The following is a 27,433-nucleotide window of genomic DNA, read 5'->3' on the forward strand; positions in this document are numbered from 1 at the left end:
GGGTCACTTGTTTATTTAGATTTGGGTTTGCCATGCTTTGTTGAGTTGTCTGATTTGTTGTTTTCATGATTGTCACTTTGTCAGTAAACACGTTGTCATGGCTTAAATATATGTGCAATGTTAGATCTAGATACCTTGCGTTTATTTCTGAATGAGTTAGTCACGGAATTTGACTAACTAGATTTAAACCGGGTGTTGCATGGATGATTTAATTGTTTCTTTTTCCTAATAGATAAATTACTTTTATTATTATTTGTATAACAGAAGAGATAAGTTTTGTGTATGAAATGCAAGAAGTATTGTAGCAATTTATCTGATTTAGCTTCACTAAAGGACTATAAAGGTAAATTATGTAAATCACTTACCTATTTTTTTTCATACTCCCTCTTCTTCTTAGTCTGCAGTAATTTAGCTACATATCATGTTAATAGTCATTCTACATACTTGGATATCACATATATAAGTTTAAAATTTTGATATTTGATAATATTATAATGTAAAATGTTATAGTTGGCTCTAATTATTCGACATAGATAATAATGCAGAAAATAAATCAACTTTTGTTCCGTACAAGTATTTTTTTTTTTACAATATGTTCCTTACAAGTATTGAAAACATCTATTTTTAAATGTACATTATTATTATTATTAGATTTTACTTTATTTTTTATTTGATAATTTCTTCAATCATTTTGAACTCATATTTTCCATTGATGTTTTAAATACATGATCATACTAACAAATGTTTGCCTTTATTTTTTTTACTAATTAAATAATAATTAATAATAATTAATCACAAATTAATCACGGATAATAAATGTTAATTAAATGAAATTTAAAAGTATAGATTAAAAATTGTAACAACATTTTATTTAGATTTAAATTTCAAATTATTAGTTATTTAATACATATTTCATCATGATTGTCACAATTCATCATGGTACAATTGTTTGATCAAATTTATATATTATAAATAGATTCACCACACTAAATTTACCTAAATATTTGGTGAAGTCAACTTAATGAGAAGATCTCAATAAATCAAAGAAATCCAAATACGTATCTTATATTTGATTCTGCAAACGTCTTTCAGAACCAATCCACTTGATCAGAGTTACTTATTAATTATTTATATATTTGTGAATGTCTTCTCTGCATTCCATAATTATGTTGTAATTATGTTAGCTGGCACGCTCTCATGGCTGATATACATGTTAGATGTTAGGTTCCTTGAGTTTATTTATTGATAAGTTAGTCATTGAAATTGACTCACGCACTAAAAATGCTTAATATTTTTCATTACAAGTAAAGTAAGGGTGTACATAAATGAAACAAATATACATGTATATAAGATGTTTGATAGGTTTAAATATATTTTTTAATTTTTAATTTTTGTATATTTTTTAAATAAATTTTTGTTTTAAGTTGATTCTCAATTAAATTAATAATTTTATTTTTAATTATTAATATTTTATTTTATTTCCGGATTAAGTAACAAACTTTATCTTTGTTCCATAATAGATTAGTCAATTTTTTTGTAGTCCGGATTAATATTAAATGATTTTTTTTATCAAAAAACATATATAAAATCTACTAACTTATTAAAAATAATAAATATCAAAAGAACAAAAATAAAATTATTATTTTATTAAAAAACGTAACACAAAATAAACATAAAAATCATATATTTATTAACGCTAACATATTTAAATCTATTTGATATCTATAGTTCCCGCATGACATGACATGCATAACTTACATTAATATTTTAATTTTAAAAATGTAGTTTAAAATTTCGTTTCATAATAATATACTGTTTAAAAAACTGAGTCTTTAATAAATGTGAACAGAGTTTGCTCTTCTTTGTTCTGTTGTCCAATAGGTTCCTTTCACGATTTTGTCGGCACGTTAACGTTATGTCTCAAATTATTGTTAAGTTAGCCACCCAAGTTGACTAAAACCACTAAAGTTGCTACATATTTCATTGCCTGTTCTTACTATTGACCCTTCTCTATCTGCATTACCCTTTCTTACTTCCAATTTTCACAACCCTTTCTTCTTTTGGGTTCAACCACTTTCTTTCTCCAACCATGCCAGTACTAGAAACCCTTGGTGGTGCTCTTTTTGGTGCTGTCCTTCAGGTGCTGTTTGACAAGCTGGATTCTCATCAAGTTTTGGATTACTTTCTTGGAAGAAAGCTCGATGGGAGGCTGCTGAAAAAGTTGAAGAGGAAGCTGGTGTCCGTCAATGCTGTGGTTGATGATGCAGAACAAAAGCAGTTCACTGATGCATATGTGAAAGCATGGCTTGATGACGTCAGAGACGTGTTGCTTGATACCGAGGATCTGTTGGATGAAATAGACTGCGAATTCTCCAAAACTGAGTTGGAAGCTGAATCCCAGACCAGTGCTAGCAAGGTATGCGATTTTGAATCAAGGATCATAGATGTCCTTGATGACCTAGATTCTCTTTTAGACCAAAAGAATGATCTAGGTTTGAAAAATGTTAGTCATGTTGGGGTTGGATCAGGATCGGGTAGTAAAGTGTCACAGAAATTGCCATCCACATCTTTGGTGGTTGAAAGTATTATTTATGGCAGAGATGATGACAAAGAAATAATCCTTAATTGGCTGACTTCTGACACTGACAATCATAACAAGATATCAATACTTTCGATTGTGGGAATGGGTGGGATGGGTAAGACCACGCTTGCCCAACATGTATATAACAACCCAAGGATACAGGAGGCTAAATTTGACATCAAAGTCTGGGTCTGTGTTTCGGATGATTTTGATGTTTTGATGTTAACCAAGACAATTCTTAACAAAATCACTAAATCAAAAGAAGACAGTGGAGACGACCTAGAAATGGTTCATGGAAGATTGAAAGAAAAGTTGTCGGGGAATAAATATCTTCTGGTTCTGGATGATGTTTGGAACGAAGATCGAGACCAATGGAAGGCTTTACAAACTCCTCTTAAATACGGGGCTAAGGGAAGTAAAATTCTTGTCACGACTCGCAGTAACAAGGTTGCTTCAATCATGCAGTCAAACAAAGTACATGAACTAAAGCAATTACAAGAAGATCACAGCTGGCAAGTTTTCGCTCAGCATGCATTCCAAGATGATTATCCTAAGTTGAATGAGCAGCTGAAGGAGATTGGTATAAAGATAGTTGAGAAGTGCCAAGGGTTGCCTCTAGCCTTAGAAACAGTTGGATGTCTTTTACACACAAAGCCATCTGTTTCACAATGGGAAGGTGTATTGAAAAGCAAGATATGGGAGTTACCGAAAGAAGATAGTAAAATCATCCCTGCTTTATTGTTGAGCTATTACCATCTTCCTTCTCATCTCAAGAGATGTTTCGCTTATTGTGCCTTATTCCCTAAAGATCACGAGTTTTACAAGGATAGCTTAATTCAGTTATGGGTGGCTGAAAATTTTGTACAATGCTCTCAAGAGAGTACTCCTCAAGAAGAAATTGGTGAACAATACTTCAATGATCTATTATCAAGGTCCTTCTTTCAACGATCAAGTAGAGAAAAGTGTTTTGTCATGCATGATCTTCTCAATGATTTGGCAAAATATGTTTGTGGGGACATCTGTTTCAGATTAGGAGTTGATAAAACAAAAAGTATATCAAAAGTCCGTCATTTTTCATTTGTACCTGAATACCATCAATATTTTGATGGGTACGGGAGTTTATATCATGCTAAAAGGCTACGGACATTTATGCCCACACTTCCAGGACGAGATATGTATATTTGGGGTTGTAGGAAACTAGTAGATGAGTTGTGCTCCAAGTTTAAGTTCTTACGCATCTTATCTTTGTTTCGTTGTGATCTTATAGAGATGCCTGACTCTGTAGGCAATCTTAAGCATCTTCGTTCGTTAGACCTTTCTAAAACTTACATAAAAAAACTGCCTGATTCAATTTGTTTTCTCTGTAACTTGCAAGTCTTGAAGCTGAATTCTTGTGACCATTTGGAGGAGCTACCCTCAAATTTGCATAAACTCACCAATTTGCGCTGTCTTGAATTTATGTACACTAAAGTGAGAAAGATGCCAATGCATTTTGGAAAACTGAAGAATCTTCAGGTGTTGAGTTCGTTTTATGTTGGAATGGGCAGCGACAACTGCAGTATTCAACAGCTAGGGGAACTCAATCTTCATGGAAGGCTATCAATTGAGGAGCTGCAAAATATTGTGAATCCCTTGGATGCATTGGCCGCAGATTTGAAAAATAAAACTCATCTTCTGGATCTAGAGTTAAAATGGAATGAGCACCAGAACCTTGATGATTCAATAAAAGAAAGACAAGTACTTGAGAATCTGCAACCTTCAAGACATTTGGAGAAATTGTCAATCGGGAACTACGGTGGTACTCAATTTCCTAGTTGGTTATTGGATAATTCATTATGTAATGTGGTGTGGTTAAGCTTGAAGAACTGTAAATATTGCCTATGTTTGCCTCCCCTTGGACTTTTGCCACTTCTGAAGGAGCTTTTAATTGGAGGGCTTGATGGGATTGTGAGTATTAATGCTGATTTTTACGGTAGTAGCTCTTGTTCATTTACATCCTTGGAATCTTTGGAGTTCTACGATATGAAGGAATGGGAAGAATGGGAATGTATGACAGGTGCTTTTCCACGTCTTCAACGTCTTTATATAGAGGATTGTCCCAAGCTGAAAGGGCACTTGCCAGAGCAACTATGTCAATTAAATGATCTAAAGATTTCTGGGTGCGAACAACTTGTACCTTCTGCTCTCAGTGCCCCTGATATTCATCAATTATTCCTAGGAGACTGTGGAAAGCTGCAAATTGATCATCCGACAACTTTGAAAGTGCTTACCATTGAAGGTTACAACGTGGAGGCAGCTTTACTCGAACAGATTGGACACAATTACGCTTGTTCAAATAAGAATATTCCCATGCACAGTTGCTATGATTTCCTTGTAAAGTTGGAAATCATAGGTGGCTGCGACTCTCTAACGACCATTCACTTAGATATCTTCCCAATACTCGGGGTCCTTTATATCAGGAAGTGTCCTAATCTACAGAGGATTTCACAGGGGCACGCTCATAATCATCTCGAGACTCTGAGTATCATAGAGTGCCCCCAATTAGAATCATTGCCTGAAGGAATGCATGTCCTCCTTCCATCTCTTGATTCTCTGTGGATAATTCATTGTCCAAAAGTTCAAATGTTTCCCGAAGGAGGTTTGCCATCAAATTTAAAAAATATGCGTCTCTATGGTAGTTCCAAACTTATCTCCTTATTGAAAAGTGCCTTGGGAGACAATCACTCTCTAGAAAGATTATCTATTGGAAAAGTGGATGTTGAGTGTCTTCCTGACGAAGGTGTACTGCCACACTCTCTTGTTACTCTAGACATCAGTCATTGTGAAGATCTAAAAAGACTGGACTACAAAGGTCTCTGCCACCTCTCCTCTCTCAAGAAATTGCATCTTTCTAACTGCCCCAGGCTCCAATGCTTACCGGAGGAGGGTCTGCCCAAATCCATTTCAACTTTGAGCATTTACAATTGTCCGTTGCTCAAACAACGTTGCCGGGAACCCAAAGGCGAAGACTGGCCAAAGATTGCTCACATTAAACGCGTGTCGTTACACGGTAATGATGTTGATGTTTAAGAATTGTCGTCAAACTTCTACATGCTTCTTAACGCGTCAGCTTTTTTTTTCTTTTATATCTAATACTTCCTCAGCTCCAAATTATAAGATTATTTATAACAATTTATTTGTCTTTTTTTTATAAGATTATTTTTTAATTTTTAGATGTATTGATTATTTTTTTTCTGTATATTTTTACTTAATTATTTTCTCTACAAACATTAATGAGAGTCAATATAGGTAGAGAGATATAAAAAATGATAATTTTAAAATAATAACTTTGTAGCTATTCATCAGGTGCTAATTCTCGGTGGTATCTTTGTAGCTTTTGAAATATGATATTGTTTATATTAAATATGAAAAGGCATTCAAAAATCATACTATGCATTGCAAACTCAGTCTTGCTTTGCAGAGCTTCCTATGATGTGGGTTGGGCTTCATTTTCTGTCTCTTCTCATCTTTTTTTGCTTGATGTTCTCATGTTACTTTTCCACATATCGGTTTTTCTGTTAATTACATGGTTAAATTATTCAGTGGATCCCTATCATATTTTAAAATTTTCAGGTAGGTTTCTAAACTAAAAATAATAATTAGGTCCTTGATCATGTAAGTTTTTAAATCGAGTCCCTAAGATTTTTAAAATTACCATAAACTGTCATTTTCTGGCAGTTTCAATCTGCCAGATTAATAACCACCGGGACCTACTATTTTAATTTAGGGACTTACTTGAAAATTCCAAAATAATTTAAGGACCAATTAAGTAATTTAACCTAATAACATATTATGTAGCTTTCTGTTTTCAAATGTTTCCTTAACTTCGAAGAAACTCTTAGATTCTTAAAATCTACTAATGTCCATTCTTCTCATCTAATTATTGAAATGCATTTATGATATCAGATTGAAAGAGCTGTCAATCAGGAGCTATGTTAGTACAGATTTCCAAATTGGTTTGTACTTTGAAGATTAATCAATATCGGGGGAGTAATAGTTTGTACGTCAAAAGTATCATCAGAATACTATGGCAGAAATTCCAGCCACTGAATGCCGCCAAATTGTCTAGCTTTGGATAAGGTATCCACTCTGTTACATATAGTTACTTGTTTCTAATCAAATAGTTACTTGTTACATATAGTTACTCATCCCTATGCTGCAATCTTGTTTATTGGAAATGTTTTACATTTTTACTCTCTAGATAGCATCTAATTGTAGCATAAGTGACACCTAACATTAATGGGGGAGGATAGCTTAACTTACACAGATCAGAGATGACTTTGAGTAAAAATCTACAAAAGTCTAATAGATGTTATATCCCAAGCATTAACAGATTAATACAATAAGATTTACTTTTGCATATGTATGAATCCACTTTCTTTCACAAACTAACTCCTTTTGTCTATTCCTTTTTACGTGCAACAATTTCTAACATCATTGTGCTCCACCTTGTAGTTGAATTCTGTCAAAATACATTGTTTTATTTACTGGTCATGTTTGCTGATTACCAGGAAACTAGGAAATTGGCGAAGGTCGTCAAACTCAAATTTTCTTGTGTCCATGGAAAGGATAAATTGCTCGATGACCAATGTCCTACTGGTGCCTTTGAAAGTCCTTGAGTGCAGGTGGTTAATGAGATGCATGGTTATTCTAAATTGTTTTAAACATTAGTTTATGTACAGCTAAATTTGTAACAGGATTATGGGTATTGCTTTTATTGGGAATTCACTGACTTATTAATTCCAGAGGTTACATCATGCAAGTACATTTCTAAAATTTCAAATTTGTTTTCTTCTAAAACTAATGATCGTGAATTCATGATACTTCTAACTTCTTTGGAACTCTCTTCAGCTATCTGAATCCATGTAAATACTCTCTAATTATTTTCTAAACCCAAATTTTATTCGTGGTTGTAGACGTCTGAATTATTTGTCAGATCAGATATTTAACAGATGAATTTTGTTCCCAATTTTTTTTATAAAGAATTGTCGTCTAAAAAAGTATTTACTTTATTTTTCTTTTATTGCAAAGCTTTGAAATTGTTAAATGTGATTTTAGGCCCTAAATTAAATCTAACTAGAAGAGCTCCACGAGCAATAAGCAATTTAATTTGTTTCATTATATAAGTTTAAAACTTAAATATAAACAGAAATGCATTTCATTAATTTGCATGATGTCATTTAGCTAATGAATCAAACCAAAAGCACCATTGGCTGCATGTAGTAAATCACTCTTTATCTTTGCAGTCTCGAACTTAATGCGTTAATCTATACATCAATTGAAATCCTTGATATTTCTTTCACTTAATCATTTTGATTCTCAATACCACATGACTAACTATATCTCAACTTTTGTAGCACTATTTTTTTTAGCCTTCACCGTGGAACTTAGAAACATCATTGTCTCTTGGAATTTATTTTCTGCACTTCCACCATTACATCCTGCACCTCCCATCGCATCCAGGAAAGCCGATTAAAAAATGAAATAATGATGAAAGTGCACAATACAATAGCCTTGGCTCTCTTATTTCTTTTTGTTTTGGCCCTTTACATAAATGATTAGTATAAAAAGAAACAGCAACTTTCATGAAGCTGAAGTTTTAACAAAAATCACCAAATTAACTATTTTACTTTTCTTTCATTTGTTTGTAAATAGTCTTTAATTTTTATGTTCTTATCTTTTATACTCTTAAAATGTAATAATTAGCTTTAATTTTTAAAAACACAAAATTGTTTCTATCCCAACTTCTCTTTAAAGAAGGAAAACCCAATATAAGAACTTCGCAAATACATTACATTAAGTTAAACAAGAACGTATTTTGTATTTTGTTATTGATTCCCGCTACCCACTTATATTCAATGTTTATTCTATTTGAATTTTTTTATTTATTCTTAAGATAACCAGATATCAGGCATATCTATTATTAATGCAATGCATTTATAACACTATCATCCTTTCTTTGGTTAGAAACTAACATACAAAGACATGAATATTAGAGACAAGCATCAGAACACAACTTAATGTTACTGGAACGAGCAATATTAATCTAGCACAACATAATTACAAAGTTTAGAATAAAATCAACTAGTAGTACGCATATAAAATCACATCAATTTCTCCAGGCTACAACTCCAAACTCCCATTTTTTCATGATTTCTGCATGATGATAAGCACAAGGTGAGATTTTACCAAAAAAAGTAAAAAAAAAAAAAAAAAAAAAAAAAAAAAAAAAAAGAGAGAGAGAGAGAGAGAGAGAGACTCTCATAACATACACTTTACAATAAAAGATAAACATAAACAGAACTAGTCATCCAAATGAGGGCATCTCTAAAGTCTAACCTGCATTGGAAGGTACAATTTGAACTCTGGAGGGAGTTCCTCTTCAGAGTAGAGGCGGTCAGAGAAGTAAATCCTTCTCAGGCGACAGTTTGCATGGACCTGAACTTGCAGTGTCTCCACATAATTAGTACCATATGCTCTCTTGGTGAAATCAGCCAGGTTAAACTGGATTTGATTCCACCCCTCATCATTCTCAGTGGCATAGTGCAATGTAGGGCTTTACCCGAGTGACAGCCTATTATGACATGAAAATAAGAGAACATGAAATCATTTGTAATCCATATTTGACAGTATTTAAAAAAGAAAAGGGATCCATGTATTTCAGAAAACATATCAAGATTGTTTTAGCAAAAATGGTTGTTATAATTTTCCTAATCTTTTTATTTTTATAAACATCACAGTATAACTAAAGAATGACATTGGATGATAATAAGAACTATTTTAACACTAATATTCCCCAGTCTTACGGTGATTTAAAAACGAAAGATTGTACTTAATAGATGTACTTAATCTCAATGCAATTCTGCACATACAAACTAATTAAATGTAGATGCAGTAAAAAAATGTGAATTTCATCAGACTCGAGGAACATAACCAAGATTCCTCTAAGACTTTCTAACTAAAAAATACAATGACCCAAAAATAGAATCATGCCAAAGCATTACTATTTAGAAAATCAAAGTTCTCTATGATATTAGGTACAAGCAAGCAGTCGTGCACAAAATACATATGGAAGAAATTAAAATTCTGCAAGTTGTGGGTAAACCCATTCGACACACAAACATGGGCAGACTTACACACTTGAAAATTTGAGGCTTGAAATCGTCGTCTGACATTCTTATCATCCAAAACTTGAATCTCAAATGTGAAATACTTCTTTAGATTCTTGACAATCAAAACCAAGAATGGAAGTTTTATACCAAGTGTTGCAGCTGGGTCAGCTGGGCATGTAATGTATGTGGACTGAATATTTGATCCAATTATTTCCAGTACATTGGATTGTATGTCTTCATCCTGTGGTCGTTTAACATGGGCATTCACAACTAAACAAAGTTCAAGAAAAATCAGTCACATAATATTTACCTTGAACATGAAAAAGATTGTTCTTATAATCAAACAAGCCACAAATATGCTAACTATGAGGCCAGCTTTCATGATTTTTCCATAGGAGGGCATTTGGGTTTTTTCAGAATTTATAAGAGGATTACTCGGTTGTTTTTATCTGAAGGCATGCATAATGGTAATACACAATTATGTAGCAGTATGAGCACCTGCCAAAGAAACAAGTACCAAGCCCTATCTCCTGCCAGGCTATCACAGCCACTACCAGTACCCATTCGGGTTTGGCCAGACATTTTTATGGATTTCATTGGACTATTGGAGGGTTAACTAAGCCAATGTAGTGGACACTATCATGGTTATAGTGTATAGATTCACTAAATATGCCCATTTTGTGGTTTTAAGTCACCCTTACTTGGCTAAGGAAGTGTCCGAAGTTTTATTAAAGAAGCTGTCAAACTGCATGGCTGCTCATCATCAATAGTCTCTGACTGGGACAGGCTCTTTCTTATCAGCTGATTTTGGACTGAGTTATTCAAGATGGAAGGTACCAAACTCAAATTTAGTTTGGCTTACCACCCTCAACCTGATAGCCACACTAAGGTTGTCAATAGATGCATAGAGATGAATTTGCAATGTTTAACAACTTCAAAGCGTAAGCAATGGCCAAATGTCTCAGTTGGGCTGAGTATTTTGGTATAACACCAATAATCATGGCACCACTGCATGTACCTGGTTTCTTTTTCCCTTAATTGATAATACAGAAGATTCGTTCTTTTCCATTCTTTTTTTCCCTCTGTCATTCTATACATTCTTGACTAATTTGTTTACAGATCTAACCTAGTCTAAAAAGGGGTGGGTCCTAAATCCCTTCTATACTATTTAGAAGTCCCACAACTCCATCAACTGATGAGAGGGTTAACCATTTAATGACAGAACAGGATCAGATGTTGATGATCTCAAGCATAACTTGATGTTGGCCAAAAATACAATGAAAACATAAGGTGACAAGTATAGAAGGGGATGTATACTACCAATGTGGAGATTTAGTTAGGCCGGTTAATGAAAAGCTAGGTCCTAGGTTCTTTGTAATTGAAGTTGCCTGCTAGCAGCTGTCTACACCTGTTGATATTCAAGCATTGCTTACCTTTCTATCTGATGAGTGATGAATGGGAGCTTGAGATACAGCCTGACGCAGCAAAGGTGCTGGATTACAGAATCAATACAGAGGATCTCACCGAAGTCCTAATTAAATGGCAGGACCTTCCTGACTTTGAAAATTCTTGGGAATATCTACAAGACTGCAAGAATAGTTTCCTACATTTTACCTTGAAGACAAGTTGAAGGCTTCTAGGGAAAGTACTGTCAGGTGACCACCAATCACTATGGTTTATATTAGGATTAGGGAAGAATGCACAGAGGCAATCAAGGAGAATCAAATGCTTCATGTAACAGAGTGCATGAGAACAAGCAAGGGGAATTGAGTGATTTGTGTAACTGATAGGACCTTTGCTCCTATTGCTATTGGATTCTATAGTCTATACTAAAAGGAAGGGGGTTCTAGGAGGGTGAGGAGGAGCTGAGTTGACATGTTATAGCAAGATATAGGGGCAAGGTTAGCATGACAGTGTGGAATTTTGGTTAGACTTTCCACAGGGATTTTTTTTATTGATGAGCATTAGCTTTGGTAGAATGTGTCAAGGAGATTCATCTCGGGTTGTTACTTGTTTCCATTTTCTGCCTGTAAAAGCTGCAGTCCAATCCTTTTGAATTAAATAACACTCATATAGTAGGACACTGGTTTCTTACGTTGGTGTTCCACTAAATGGTGCAGCTTCACTAGTCGCTACTCATTAGGATGCCATCTGGAATAGAACCTAAGTTCGACGATGAGTCTGAAATGATCAGACAACGGTTGCTACAGATAATTCACAAAATGAAGAACAATCCAAAGTCATTGAAGAGATTGCAGAGGAAAAGACAATCACTGAGGTGAATAGTGATTAAGAGATCTTAGATGTGGAGAGTGATGGTGCAGAATGAGAGTTTGATCAAATTTAAGTGGTTATTATGTTCTATAAATTTTTAGAAAAGAAATTGGCTGGAGATTGAAGTTCGGAAATTGAGGTAACTTGATACTCCCAGTGTGTCTTATTTTCTAAGACCTAGGATCAGCCAAACTCCAATCATTATAAGGCTAGCATGTGTTTTGTCTATAATTTCATACAAAAATTGGTGATTGTGGGTGCCAGCCATAGTTATCAATAGCATGTCACGCTGGTGAAAGCAAGCATCCCCACTCCAGAAGGTGGTGTCACGCCTTGCTGTCAGTGGTTGTGCTGCCTTTCACGGCCATAACTGTGTGAAATTGCACCAATACACAACTTTTTCTGCCTCGATATGTGTTTTAGGGCCGGGTAAAAGAGACACCACAAAAATGGTATCGTTTTGGCCCTTGGGGGGGGGGGAGGTAATGAAGGGTAAGAAGTGCTCCCACCATCTGGTACATAGGATAGCCCCCTTAACTGACCATAGCAAACCTCCTAACCAACTCCAACTAAGTTATGTTTACAATTGGCTTACTCCTTCTCTTCCTAACATTGACCTGTTTAACTATAGGTCTACTATCAGTCAGCCACATGGTGGGAATCTTACTACTTCACGACATAAACCATAAATAAAATTCTGAAAACGAGAATTAAGCATCATTAGGTTGTAATTTCAGACAATGCAAGGTAGAGTATTGAATTTAAAACAAGCTCAAAATAAAGTCCAGTCATTGGTTTAACTATAGGTCTGCTATCAGTCAGCCACACGGTGGGAATCTTAATACTTCATGACATAAACCATAAATAGAATTCTGAAAACAAGAATTAAGTATCATTCGGTCATAATTTCAGACAATGCAAGGCAGAGTATTGAATTTAAAACAAGCTCAGAAGATTTGATCTTACAAGGGGTGTATTTCAGACAATAAAGTCCAATTATTGGTTGGAAAATGAATAATTAAGATTGTAATAACTTCATACTTTGTTATACATGTGCATGTTTCTTATCACAATCCCTCACTCTGAAGCATTCAAATCCCAAAATATTACCACTTGATGTAACTGCAAACAAGAAATTACGTACCTTCTTTGTCCCATATCTGCAAAGGTTTACTCCTATCTAATATTAAAAAATAATGAGAAATTTCAGCAACTTCATCACAGCAAACATGAGAAACAGAAATATGAAACAAACACGCCAAAACAGAGCATACCCAAGGCTGTACAAAATGGAAAGAAATCCAGATTGGAATGTGTTCTTGAAAATCTTCTGCACCACCAAAACCAACAAAACAACAATAGCCAATTTTAAAACCTAATTTTTTTTAAAAAAAAAATTGCAACAAAAAGAACATGACACAAAATTAGCTCGCAATTCCACACAGAAGAATCTAAACGGAATGGACTCGGGTTCAGGAAAGAAAAGAGGGAACGAAAAACAAAGCAAACGAAGATTACGAGGCGTGAGAGAGAGATGAACGAACGCGAAGTAGCAATGCGAAACCCTAAATCTTCGAGGTTTTTGCTTGCTTGCGTTACAGAACAACAAACAACGATTTATAAGTATTTAAATTAAATATATAAGGCTTAAATAACAATTTGATTTCCACCCCTCAAAAAATATATTTGATTTCCATAAATACATTTTTATAACGAAAATACACTATTTTGGTCTATTTTATTTTATTTTATTGTCACTTAATGAAATAAATTTCAATCATTATTAAAATTTATAAGAAATAAATGTCTTTAAATATATATAAACAAACTATAGTTAGATTAAAATTGTTTATCTTTAATTTATCTTTGATAAGAAATTACACACATATATATAAGCATATATAATTAGATAAATAATGAGATCTGTTTATTTTTTGCAAACATGCATTTCGCGTCATTCTGAAAGTGAGTCAGTATTTTAATGCATTTTGAAGAATGGAATGTTATTCTTATTTTTAAAAATTAAGTGTATAACTTCAAAATTTATTATGAATCTCCGATCCTATTGAAAGAGATTCAGTATTTTAATTTATGTTACTCTTATTTTTTAAAATTAACTTTATAATTTTTAAATTTATTTGAGTAAGTTAAGTTTATAATTTCTAAATTTAGAATGAATAAACAATTTATTTGTTTCTATATTAAATAGCTGTTTAATTAATAAAAAAAACAATTGTATCTTCAAAAATTTTATGGTGACACATTTTAAAAATTCATTATTATGATTCAATAATTAATTATAGTACACCTTCAATTTTAATATTTTATTATTTATGTTTAAATATCAATTTTAGACTCTCGAGTACTCATTCACATGGTCTTGAAAGAGATTATATAAGCGTAATATAATTTTATTCAATCATGTGAATATTTTTCTATCTTAGTTCTGCACCTTAAGTCTTTCCGTCAGTTTGTTACACTATGAGATATATGCAAATGTCATAATATGGCATTTGCCATGCTAGGCAAAATTAACACTATTAATATTAAAAAATTTGATAGAAAGACCAATTTAATAAAAAAAAAATACTTGAAGGATCAAAATAAAACTTTGTAAATTTAGGGTACTTAACTAAAACAAAAAAAATTAAATGGGATACCAGAAGAATATTTCAGTCGTTGATTAATCAGAATGTCAAACCATAATTTGTTATTACATCATAAAAGTTTTAATACAGTAACACAACTATTATTGGTCTAGCATAGCATTGTCTAGGTTGACCACACGGCAATACTAAACAAGTCCACCCTTGCGATGTTCATCCAAATGTACGTCTTTACCTGAAAGTGTCAAATAAGATGGTAATAAAAATTAAAAATTTCAGATGATAATAATAATGATAGAATAAAAAATTTGTGAGCACTTTCAACTACAACAAGCCATAGAAATACCCACAATGGATATCTAAGTGCATAAATAGATTATGCACACAACGATTCATTTCATTACCTTAATCATTAATGTTTACAATAAACATAAAAAGAACAAAAACAATAAAATCATAATATTTTTAGGGACTAAAAGATTAATGAAGTCTCACGATTTTTTGCCTTTTCACTCTTGTATGATTTGGCACGTAACTATATATATTTTGATAACTTGTAGTACAATATGATACTTTACACCAATATCATGGTAATAAAAAAAAAAACACAACAGGTGAAGTGTTAGAGGTTTATTCACCCAATTGAACACCAAGGACTAAGGACTAGACAATGGTTCATAGCTATGGTTGTTATCCCAACAAACACTTAACTTGAATCCTTGCACTTGAGAGGAACAACTATGACTCTTTCAATCCTACAGTCACTATATTAGGTAGGAGACCTAAACCTTCCCTAATTTTTCTACTCCAAAATTTGCGACTGAAATTTCTAATTGTTACTTTAATTCATGACCTATATTGTTCTTCTATAACATGAATGAAATTGTGGTGTTAATCATTCATGTTCAGTGTCATTCAAATTTTGCTTCAAAATTAATTCTGCCCTTGTATAATTTAAACTGTCCATTGAGAAGTTGTTTTAAAAGGCTAAATTTTGTATCCACTTCTTCAAAGAAATGCTATTCTATTATAATGTCAATTGCTCTTCTTCATCCAAGTTATTTATCTGCATATAGATCCATCTCAGATCTAATACATATGTTAACAATCCATTAACTACCAGAAATGCCTCATTGAAAGGATCCCTTCACAATCCACCAAGACCAAGACCAAGACCAAGACCATACTTCTTGGCTCTTCATTTCCCAATCATCACAGACATCACTCTTCGCCTTAGAACCGGAATTAGATCTTAATAAAGACCTGAAGACTACCCTCATCATCTTGGATCAAAAGGGTAATAACACCCCACATAGCAAACCTAGTAGAGGTCCAGCTCTACACTAGGGTAATAACATCTAGTAATGATGTTCTAGCTAGCACAAATTCTAAAAACCATTTTCAACAAAAAAATAAATAAAATTGGTAATCCAAGTCTCTCTAATATCAAAGAGAGTAACTTTTCTATCATACTTTGCATAAGTTTAACTTAGGACTTGAACCTGTAGAAAACAAATAATCTTGAAATATATCAAATTTGGCTTGCTACCATATCAAATTTGGCAGGGACATAATAGATAGTATAAGATTGTCTAGAAATTTTCAATTATCAGTCAGGCTACTAGAACTCACTGCTAAGCACTTACACTTTGTTTGGATGGACTGAACTAAGGAAAAGAGAATTAGGGGAGAGTGATATAGGAAATAAATAGTACACTTCGACAAAGCAATGATTATAAGGGGAGAATCTTTTGGTGGTGGGGTTCACATAAAAAAATTCTCTCCTCTGATGGCATGAATTGTGTTCATGAGTCAACTTCTCAATCACTTGAAACAACTAAGTGGATAACAGTCTTATCATATTCTGTTCCCTTGTATTCTCTCTCTTGATTGTTGTACTTGTACCATGACTTTGACATATATAGAACATATGTTATAGTTGAAAAGGAAACATTAAAGGAAATAATCTGAATATTATTGCTTGACATTGAAATACAATCATGAGTCTGCTACTAAGCTTATATAGGCCATTGATAATCAAGAATAACTGAAAATAGGGAAATAAAATCTCCTAATTTTCTGGTATGATATCTCTGTTCTTAATCAGTGTTAATCATAGGAAACCATTCTGTCCTAAATTAATTACATATTTACAACAGTTATCTTCATTAATTTCTCTACATAATAATATCATATAGCTTGTAGCTTCAATGCTTGAATTGTTCCTTCTTTTTCTTCCTATGGCTGCTGCGACTCCTTCCACCAATCCACTCATTGAGCTAACTACAGTGTCATCCCTTCCCACCAAACTTAATTCTGATAATCACCACATCTAGCACATTCAGATCTTGAAGCCAAGGACCTTCTTGGCTACTTTCTATCCAAAGCCTATGATGTCTGCTACTTCTGCTTCTGCATGGGACCGACTTAAAAAGTACTATGCTAGTAGGTCACATACTCCCATCATGTCCCTCAAGGAGAGTCTTGATTCAATAACAAAAGGCACCTTAAGTGTCACTGAACATCTGCTATCCATTTTCCTCTTGGCTGATGAACTCTCACTTATTGGTCATCTTGTTGATGATCTTGATTTACTCATCATTGGGTTGAAGGGACTTGGCCCTGCATTTCATGAATTCTCTGCCTCCATTCGAGAATGTGATTCTCCCTTGTTTGCTGAACTTTTCAACAAACTTTTTGATAGAGATTTTTCTCCAACATGAGGAATGTCAGCAATAGTCTATTCCTAGACTCCAGTACTACAAACTACACTAATAGTTCTCACACATCCTCAACTCATGGCCAAGTCACAATTCCTCTACTTCTGCTGACCCTCCAAACAACAACACTCAATGGGGTAATGTCTCTCACTCAGTCCCTGCATGCCAGTATTGTGGTCGTTGTGACCACACTGCCAAAACATGTTACAAGCTGCATGGATCCCTCTGATCATCATCTCTACTAAGCAAATATGTCACAACATGATAAAAGTTCTGATCCCACTTGGTTGCTTGATTTGTGATCTTGGAAATTTATCCATCTCTCTTTTCAACACTCTGGCTCCACCACTATACTTACATCTTTCACTCCTTTCCAACTCATCAATGCCATATATGTAACATCTGTAACTCAAAATCTTATCTCTGTCTCACAATTATGTCACACTAACCTTATTTAAATCATGACTACAAATTGACATTTGGACCTTCTGTTCAAGCTCATCATGTTCGTTCCTCTTCTTCTACCCTGTGACTCTGTCCCGTTGGTCACCCAACATCTCTAATTCTTTAGCATGCATTACAAAGTTGTCAAATTCAAGTTCAGTTGTTGTCTTCAGTTTGTTCTGATTGTTTGTCCAATAAAACTTATAAATTACCATTCCATTAGTCTACTCTATCTAGTACTTTGCTAGAAATTGTCTTCTGATATATGAGGCCATGCCTCAATTCCTTAAACAAATTAATACCATTTGATGCCATTTTGATTAACCATTTCTCAAAAACATGTTTGGCTTTGCCCTATTAAATTAAAATCAGATGACTCAAAATCATTGGTGGAAAATCAGTTAAATTCCAAAATCAAAACTTATACTAGTAGTGGTGGTGAATATCTCAAGTCACATAATTTTCTTAAAATTTAAGGCATTACTCAACTCAACTGCCCACCCCCCCTCCCAAATATACCTGAACATAATGGACTCACAGAACATAAACATAGACATCTAATTGAAACTGCTCAATGCCTTCTTAACCATGCTTCTCTCCCCTTCCATTGGTCTTATGCACTTGAAATGATAGCAAATCTTGTTAATTGAATGCCTACTCCTGAACTATGTACGATATCTCCTATGAAATTTCTCTTCAAACGTCCACCTAATTATCTTAAACTGTGGGTCTTTGGTTGTTTGTGTCTTTCCTTGGCTTACTCCTTTCACAAATAATAAACTTCTTCCTGAGTACAAACTTGTTCTTAGGCTAGAGTTCCACTCAAAGCGCATTCTACTGTTATGATCCTCAAAGTTCAAAAAATTTTGTCTCATACTATCTTCATTATGTTGAGAATATTTTTCCCTACTCTTCTTTCTTTCAGTCAACTTCTCACGAAATCCCTCCTACTCCACAATCCAATTCCTCACCTTTTCCTCAACCACTTTCCATCACACATCATATGCAATCTGATTCCCCCAATTCAAATTTCATCCTCACCAACTAACTTGTCTCCTAATTTCTCTTCATCCATCAATTCTTATCCCACATTTCATTCTCCAATGTCAACTCCTCCTGTGTCCACTATTCTTGAATCATCTTCTCAGTTCTCATCCTAACAACAACTTGTACGCAAGGTCTTCTCTCTTGCCTGTGTGGATGCTCCTCCCTCGACCTCACTGGATTATAGGTCCATTTATCATATGGCAACATGATCTAAGAACAACTATTTCAAGCCAAAAAAGCTACATATAGACAAGATACAATATTTATGAGTGATGTAAGGAGACTTTCAAAAGAGATACAAAAATTAGCAAACAGGATGTTCCTTGCACTGGATTAAAGTTGATATATTTGGCAAGACAAGATACAACTGATTTGATTGACTTGCATACTTGTTCAGTATATCCAATGGAGAATGGTTATTAATTATTATGCATGTATAGTTCAATCTGGTTGAACTATTTCGAGCTGCTCCTTACACCACCAAAGTATGAATAACTAGACTGTCAAACCACAGATAGAGAAACTAGTTTCAAGAGTACCTTTCTATTTGGGAACTAATACAAAATAGCATTCTTCAAAACTCAAGAGAATACAAAATCCGTGAAGGAATAACATGCAAAATTTCAAATATATATAGCCCAATGGAATCAAAAGAAAAACCAATGAATCACTCCTAATTCCTAACCAAAGGGGTTTTAAGGACCCAATGAGTGTACCTTAGTTGGCAACACACGCTGAGTTTGTGGGAAAGAACCTAAGTTTGATTCCTGCAGAAAATACTCTTGGGGAGGGGTGAGGAACTTTAATTGTGACTAATTCCTAACTAAAGATTAATCTCATAGCTGGTTTAAAGGATCGAAGCTTGTGAGGATACCTTGGGGTACTACTTGAGAGTCCAAGGCCCTAATTACGGTGGTATCAAACAATAAAAAAGGGTTTTTAAGGTTGTTAATTATCACCTCTTTTCAATGAGGTTGAGTATGAAACTTGGGAACCTAACTTATTAACTCCTACTTTCTTCCTCTTAGATGATCATAGCTCCTTTCCTTGTTCTTGAATTTCTCCTTCACTTCCTTATTCTCACTAGTTTCTCGCTTCTTTTCTTCCTCTCTCTTTGCTTCTCTACTGTTTTCCATTTTAGTCATTCAAAGACTTTCCCCTTTTAATTCTTAATCTTAATTTTCTTATATATTTTTAGGTTATTTATGACTTATAAATCTTATAAACTAGAATTAATTGCAAAATTAAAACTGCAGATACCAATCACAGACTGACTATATTAGGAGGATTATAAGGGCAACTGTAAGCATATAAAACCCCGACTCATTTTGAACTTTTGATTACTTCAACTAAAATTTATGTCCGATGATGAAGATGAAGATCCTCTGTTCAAGGCATCCATTTACCACCAAGAAAACCTAGGGTATAGAATTAGAATAATTCCAGGAATCTAAACCTAATTTGTGTATAACATATCGATTTGCCAAAAGAGATGAAGATCCTTTGTTCAATGCAGGTGAAAAAAATACCTGCATCTTCTCAAACATGTTCTCAGATTCTTATGCATTAGCCTTCTTTTTCCTTCCCTTCAACTTCTTTTTTTTTCAAGGTGAACTTTTCTTCCGTCTGCTTGTCTTCTTCACTATCATCCTCAGTCATTTTAGGCTACTCAATATTGAAAACGAGGAGCAAGTTAGGAAAAATTAAAATAATATTTATTTTCAATTTTCAGCATAAAATTAAATATACAACATAATAAACTTAAAAATGAAGAATTTTGATTTGATCCAGTTTTTTTTGGTCAGCCAACAAAGATTGTATGCTAATATAGGTACAAGGGGTACCTCAACCTTTCAGATAGATATGAATTTTTTTCTCCAGACCTGATAACAAAAGCCAACTATATTCAACTCAAAAAACACTAACCTTCTCTCAAGAAAATGTCCTAGATGTCCATTAGTGGCCAAATACCAACAATCCTCTGTCATATATCAACAATGCTTACTATGGGAGTTGATTAGCCAACTATTATATGAATCATTATATATCACCCTTAGAATGCTACATACATTTTAAGAATTTTATTTCCAATATATACCAGCCCTACAAAGAGAACCCAAAATCCTTCATCCAACATGATAACCAAGACCCAGACCAAAATTTAATCATCTCTATAACACAATCACTATCCAGATATATCAGCCACAGAATGAAAAATATATATTAATCTTTACTATTTATTTTATGAACAAGTTCAAAAGTACTTCAAAGCATGTACAAAAAAAAAGTTACTTCAAAGCAATTCTGCGAAAAAAAAACTTGTAACAAATCATAAAGATATCATATGTCGATTTTCCGAAAGAGATTAAGGTCCTCATTTCAATGTACACATTTTGCAATAGTAAATTATTTTAAAAGGGATCTAAAGCTGGGGTGATGAATTACCTTTATTTTCTCAAACATGTTCACAGACTCTTCTGCATGAGCCTTTTTCTCCTTGCTGTCAACTTTTTCTTCTAAATAGAACTTCTCTTCCCTCTCAATGTCTTCTTCGCTATCATCATCAGTCATTCTAGGCTACTCAAAATAGAAAACGAGGAGAAAGCTAGGAAAAATTAAAATAATATTTAATTCCAATTTCCACCACCAAATTAAATATACAAACAAACAAGCATTATAATGCAACTTGTGAATTGGGAAGGTATAATACATGTTTGGTGTTAGTGACATATGCTAATTTGATCCACTGATTGGAACTTTATGAACATTTTTTTTAAGAAAAGTGGAAGGCAAGTATATAAAAAAAGGGAGGCACATCCCAATAACAAAACATTATGGCGGAATTATACCAATACTCATGTCAAGGAAAATACTTTACATTTCGGGAATAAGGCTGAGAACAAAAAGGAGAAATAGAGTTCCACCAAAAAGATTGTGTATTAATTATGAACAGAAAAATTGACAATATGGTCTGCACATTGATTGTCTTCCCTATAAATGTGAGTAGCTCGCTCTAAATCTAATGAGAGAAGAGTTTAAAATACAGTTTGTTCCATCTGGTTCTTAGCTTCCAAGAAACAAGAGAAGGGTTATTTACAGCATGAATAACCAACAAAGAGTCGCATTCCAGCCACAGGGAATGACAGTTCCTGACCAAAGCAGTTTCAATAGCTGAGATTGCAGCCATGTGAACCGTGGTAATTAAAACTACCAATCTTATGTGCTCCGCTATTCATTTTCAACATTTGCGAATAAAGAAAAAATCATGTTACTCTATACTTTAATATTATAATTATTTGACCATGCAACAGATGTAAAAACTCCATTGTAGGTGCTAACTAAACAAATGAGTTTGTCATGTTAGGGTTGTCTAACTTACTTCAAACAAAAATGGAATAACACAGCCACATAGATAGTTAATGCAATTAATTATGTATTTTAGGATATAATTTTATTAATTACACCAATTATCTTTTAAGGAATACTTTTACTCGGAGTAATTTAGACCACTCCTAGTCAAGTCCCTTTGAAATTCTTCCAAATATCCCGATTTAATCTTTAAAGAAGTTACTAATCATACTTAGAGTTTTGAACAAACATTAATGTCTAACTAAGCTTATATGTGCAAGGCTAACATTATCAGATGTGAAAATTTGGTGATGTCAAATTATAACATGTCAATAACTATAAGGAGTTCGGATTTGAATTCTGTACTGTCATGCGGTCGGAAATATGGACTGTCTGATTTCAGTTGGTATTTTAAAAGTGTAGTTAAATTAAATTTATCGAAATGATTTATGAACCGCCAGATCTTAATCAAACGGTTCTTATTGTTCGACTGCGTGAATGCATGTTTCCTCCTACTGCAGAGAATCCGAATCGAAGGCATTCATGGGTCGTTTGAAATACCAAAAAAGAAAAAGAAAAAAGTACATAGAAAAAAGGGCGAGTAACTTATTAGTTAAGTAGTCTTGGATCTCCTTTCTGTCACAGTGAACATACAGATGTGAGAGTTGCTATTTTACCAGGATAAATTTAAAGATTTTGGTACAGTTGTTTTTGGAACCAATAGTTAAATGGGTTTCAACACATCAAGGAAAAGAGGAGATAGAAAGAGAAAATGGAAAAAAACAGTACTAAAACTCTTAAGTTTTCTGAGATAGCATAGAATTTCTCTAAAGGTATTCCAACTCTTCAAATAACAGATTAACACTTTGCGGTCAAATTTCTTTAGCAAACCTGAGGAACATATATGCGTGGGAAACTAAACTAAAACAATTATGTTAGTTCACATATTCAAGTCCGTCAAAAGGGTAAAACTCATTGGTTGAATAGGATGAATGGGTTATTATAAATCTCCCGATATTATCTTTGATTAGGGATAAACATAATCCAGTAATCTAGAGTATATCAAAATAATGAAACACAATTCCCTTTTCTTAGGGTACCAGAATCCATGATTTGGAACCAATCACCTGAATCCTTTATGATTTTTTTTTTCGTTCTATGATGGAATAGTAAAATGTTCCATTTTATCTACACCAAACCTAATGCTGCCTCCATCGCATGCTTGCTGCTCTTGCCTTTCTCCATCACAGGTCAACAACATCCCCACTCATAAACACTGGGTAGCCACCATGTCATAACCTAGCCCAACACTTATTCTAGCCAGCAGCTAGACCTAGCTAGCAACTATATGTCTAGAACATTTTTAGGGTGAAATAATATGTTGTTAATTTCTCTAAAAAAATTAATTCAATTTCAGTTCCTTTAAATTTCTTTTGTTTGCTTTTATTTTCCCTCTAATTTTGAAATGTATCACTTTTATTCCTCAAAATGATTTTGATAATATTTTATGGAGGAATGAAAAGTGATTTAAATAGCGCTTGAGAGATAAAAAGTGATACATTTCAAATTTAGAGGGACAAAAACAGACAATTAAGTTAAAATAGACTAATACCGAACATTGAAACATTTAGAGAGACTGAAAACAAAATGTATTTTTCAAAGCAAAATTTATTTATAAATAGAGTACAAGGAATAGTCTAACCCTAATATAAGACCGTAATAAAAGAAAGAATAAATAAAGACAAGTGCAGGATCATAGACGATATACAGTATATGTGATGAGATAACTACTGACTCCACTATACCACCTAAATTTGGCAGCTGCAGTTCTAGTAACTTCAGTGATTGTTCTACATTCCAACAAGGCTCAGCTCGTTGGAATTCTCTGTTTGATAAGTGCATTGAATGCATGCTATTGGTGACCAAGTCGATTGGGGTGGCTATAGAAGAATTAGAGTTGAGGCTTAACACAATGACCTGTGTTTGTTCAACTAGTTTTTTTTCTTTTCAGATTGGTTTATTTCAGTCTGACGATAAAATTTGGTTTGGCTTTTTTCTATTATTATGAATCCGACACATGTACACCCTTATTTCATAGATTGGTTTCAGGAAGTGTGAAAGTCATTTGTTTCAAGTTGAATTAGTGTCTAGAGTTAATGTGGCTCTTTTGTCGAAATGGAGATAGCGGTGGTTAAATGAGCAAGGGAATTAGTCGGGTAGGATATTAAGGGTGGGTTTGGTTTAGAATAGAAAAATAAAATAAATAGAAATAGAAGAGAGATAATTTGAAAGAGGAAAAATAGAATAGAAATAAAATAATTAATATGTTTAGTTGTTTGTTTTAAGAGACACAAGTAAGAAATAGAGTAGAAATAATATTATATAGTTATTTAGTAGGGATAAAATGGGAAATTAAATGGTTGGACCCACAAGTTAGTTTCTTATTTCTTTCTGAAATCATCTGCACCAAACCTGTTCCTATCATTTTCATCTAAGGCCTTTTATTTCTGTCATAGGAAACAAACACAACCTAAAATTAAAGTATGGGGAGCCAAGAGTAGGGTAGCCAACAAAAGGAAAATAAGCAAACATTAGTTCAACATCCTAGCTATTTTTCTTTTTCATTCCCCCTATTAATATTTTTTTTTCTTTTCTTTTCACACATGCATGAGCACACATGCACACACACACGGAGGAGGGGAATGTCCAGGCTTTCCTATGGATTCGTTCCGGCCACTTGCATTGGCACATTCCACACAAATAGCCCTAACTATAATGGAGTTGTTTGAAAGTAGCCTTAATGTCGACACCCTTGGCATACCTTAATTTGTAGCCTCATGCACCTTTATTGTGATAGGTGTGAGTTGATGGGTACTTATAAAGTTTTAACAATTCTCATCTTAGAGTCCAATTTTAGGAAGTTGAATTATGCCCTACCCCCAAATTCTAACAAAGGATACCTTACACAAAGTGTAAGAATAAATCCAAGCAAAGATAAAAAAAAAGTATATCTTAATGCAAGCAAATCTATATCAAAAGTTCACTTATTCACATATCAAGGCATATTTAAAATTTTTATATATATGTTATAAATAACCTAATTTTCAACATTTACATGAAATAAAAATTAAATTAAAGAATATTTACTAAAGAAGGAAAGAATCACCTTGTGCGGAATGATTTCAGGTGTTCGTGGCGGAGTCAAGAGCAATAATTGATTACGAAGACGCCGCCGACGAAAATACGTAATTCTGAAAGATGTTTCAATTAAGCTAAAACAAGAAAGAACAAAGACAAACAAAAGAAAAAGAAGGATGTAAAGAAGTACCTAAATCTACTTTCATTTTCTTCGTCATAAGCTGCCATTGTCAACCGAAAGCAGAACAGAGAGGCGACTAAGAATCAAAATTTGGGTAGAGGAAAAAAGAATGTTTTTAGTTTGGATATAGGTTATGAGATAATAATATACAATTTTTTAAAGGCAACATTAATTGTTACACAAAAAATAGTAAATATTTGTTTTTAAAAATTTATTTCTCATCTACTAATAAATTTATTGGAATTTTCTAGCCCATCTTTCTAGAAAAATTCACCACTTTTATTATTTGCATTCAATAATACATTTAAGATGAAACAAAATATTAAATGCCACCCAAAATTCAAGAATAATAAATATAAACAATACAAAAAAACATTCATAAGCTTTTACTTTAGTTTATATATTTATCTAAAAAATAGGCCATTCATTTTGTTCTTTTTGTTTTTTTAAAGGACTAAAAGTATGTCTTATTAATGTTTTGTTTGATTTTGAAAAACATGTTAATTTAGGTCATGTTTAATGCTAGTAACTAGATTAAGTAATTTTCTTAATCTTGATGACTTAGTTAATTGAGTCTCATAAAAAGAGACAATAAGAGTAATATTTATTTCTTTTTGATCATTTGTTGGGTGGTAGCTAGGGGTAGGCTCGACCCATATACCCGAGCTATCCAAATAAGGAAAGGCATTGTCGGTTGGATTCAGGTGGTTGTTAGAATTTAAACAAGTGTAAAAATAGTTTGCAATAGATTCTAAAGGGCGTGTGTGGTTGTAGAAAAATAGAAACCAAATCGAATGAAGATGAGTGGCAAAGCTTGTATTGAATGAGTTAGGGTTCACTACTAAAAAAGGAGATTCCATGATGCACTTTCAACGACGGTTGCTAGACAACCGTCTTAGTAAGGCACACGGTGGCATTAACATAAATAAATGCCAACTCAATAAAGATGGTGTTCAAAAACCCATCTTTAATGCAACATACAACAATGGTGGATTTGAACATTGTCTTAGTACAATGTTGATTGCAACTTATTTAGGACGGTGTTTCAAAATTGGTAAAACCCGTCTTTGAATCAACGACATACAAAGACGGTGTTATTAAAACACCGTCGTTAATAAATTGTTATATAACAAGAATTTTTTACTGGCCCTGTGTCGTGCTGAAATCGAACCCCTTTCACGAAAGATGCCATTTGGAACCTTTGATTGTGCTCAATCGATTTTTCGATTACTTGCAGCTAATAAACCACTTTGTTGGAGATCGAAGGCACCCACTATGCTCAATCGAACCCATTTCCAGTTTGTTCATGATTCCCTTTCACGTACCCTAGGTCACTATTTTCGAACCACGTACCTTCAATTGGTTTCCAGGAAAAGAGCCCCTCACACCACTTTCAGCTGAAGTTACGATTGTAGGGTATTGGTCCTTGCTGCTGCACCTCAATCTTGAAGGAAAGTATCTGCTTTTGCATCTCAATTTCTTTCGCATGTTGATGTACGTTGGTGCTAGGCCACTGTATCTCTCTAGCTTCAGTTCGGTTAGTGATTTTGTTTCATATACTTTCTTCAATTTGTACACAGTACAACTACTTTTAAACTTGTGTTTGCTAACATTGACAACCAACAAACGCAGGATGTTGTCACAAAATATGGTCTTGATCTCGAAACTTGGAAAGAACTTGCAGCAACCCGCCAGACACCTAACTGGGAGGTTAGTTGAGCATGGCATCTAACTTCAAATGAATATTGCTTGTCCAATTTCATCGGTCTCATTTCAATAAAATTGATGGAAATTATATATGCGACATTACAAGATATTAGGAAACGGGCACAAGCAATTCAAAAACCAACGACTGCCCTCACCTACTTTCACTTGGGGGATATGATTTGCTTGAGAAGAAGTTATTAGACGAGAAAAGAAAAAGACTTCAAGAAGACGCACTA

The 27,433-nt window shown here is 33.6% G+C and overlaps 2 protein-coding genes and 1 pseudogene across 2 annotated transcripts; 1 reads left to right on the forward strand and 2 right to left on the reverse strand.

Moving 5' to 3' along the window:
* The first annotated feature begins 1,970 nt into the window (after window positions 1–1,970).
* LOC100804921 (putative disease resistance RPP13-like protein 1) lies at window positions 1,971–7,382 on the forward strand. The gene is made up of 3 exons (XM_026125048.2): window positions 1,971–5,630; window positions 6,527–6,700; window positions 7,132–7,382. Exons 1-2 carry the CDS (start codon window positions 2,090–2,092, stop codon window positions 6,529–6,531), a joined length of 3,546 nt encoding a protein of 1,181 aa, XP_025980833.1. The 5' UTR covers window positions 1,971–2,089; the 3' UTR covers window positions 6,532–6,700; window positions 7,132–7,382.
* Window positions 7,383–8,643: 1,261 nt separating this feature from the next.
* On the reverse strand, window positions 8,644–13,611 carry LOC100812018 (cilia- and flagella-associated protein 20-like; annotated as a pseudogene).
* Window positions 13,612–14,663: 1,052 nt separating this feature from the next.
* On the reverse strand, window positions 14,664–25,598 carry LOC102665682 (nucleolar protein 58). Its single transcript, XM_014765662.3, has 5 exons — window positions 25,500–25,598; window positions 25,338–25,422; window positions 21,269–21,400; window positions 20,353–20,488; window positions 14,664–14,847 (listed from the first exon to the last, which is right to left on the reverse strand). Exons 1-4 carry the CDS (start codon window positions 25,535–25,537, stop codon window positions 20,390–20,392), a joined length of 354 nt encoding a protein of 117 aa, XP_014621148.1. The 5' UTR covers window positions 25,538–25,598; the 3' UTR covers window positions 14,664–14,847; window positions 20,353–20,389.
* Window positions 25,599–27,433: the final 1,835 nt, after the last annotated feature.

Source organism: Glycine max, chromosome 13 (assembly GCF_000004515.6).
Source record: "Glycine max cultivar Williams 82 chromosome 13, Glycine_max_v4.0, whole genome shotgun sequence".
In the NCBI taxonomy this organism is placed as follows: Eukaryota; Viridiplantae; Streptophyta; class Magnoliopsida; order Fabales; family Fabaceae; genus Glycine; species Glycine max.

Excerpts from the sequence above, each read along its gene's own strand:
- LOC100804921 (XM_026125048.2), top strand. The coding sequence starts at position 2,090 with ATGCCAGTACTAGAAACCCTTGGTGGTGCTCTTTTTGGTGCTGTCCTT.
- LOC102665682 (XM_014765662.3), bottom strand. The coding sequence starts at position 25,537 with ATGGCAGCTTATGACGAAGAAAATGAAAGTAGATTTAG. Across the intron at positions 25,423-25,499 it reads GAAAATGAAAGTAGATTTAG|AATTACGTATTTTCGTCGGC; the intron begins GTACTTCTTTAC and ends AACATCTTTCAG. Across the intron at positions 20,489-21,268 it reads ACATGTTTGAGAAAATAAAG|CCTAAAATGACTGAGGATGA; the intron begins GTAATTCATCAC and ends AATATTGAGTAG.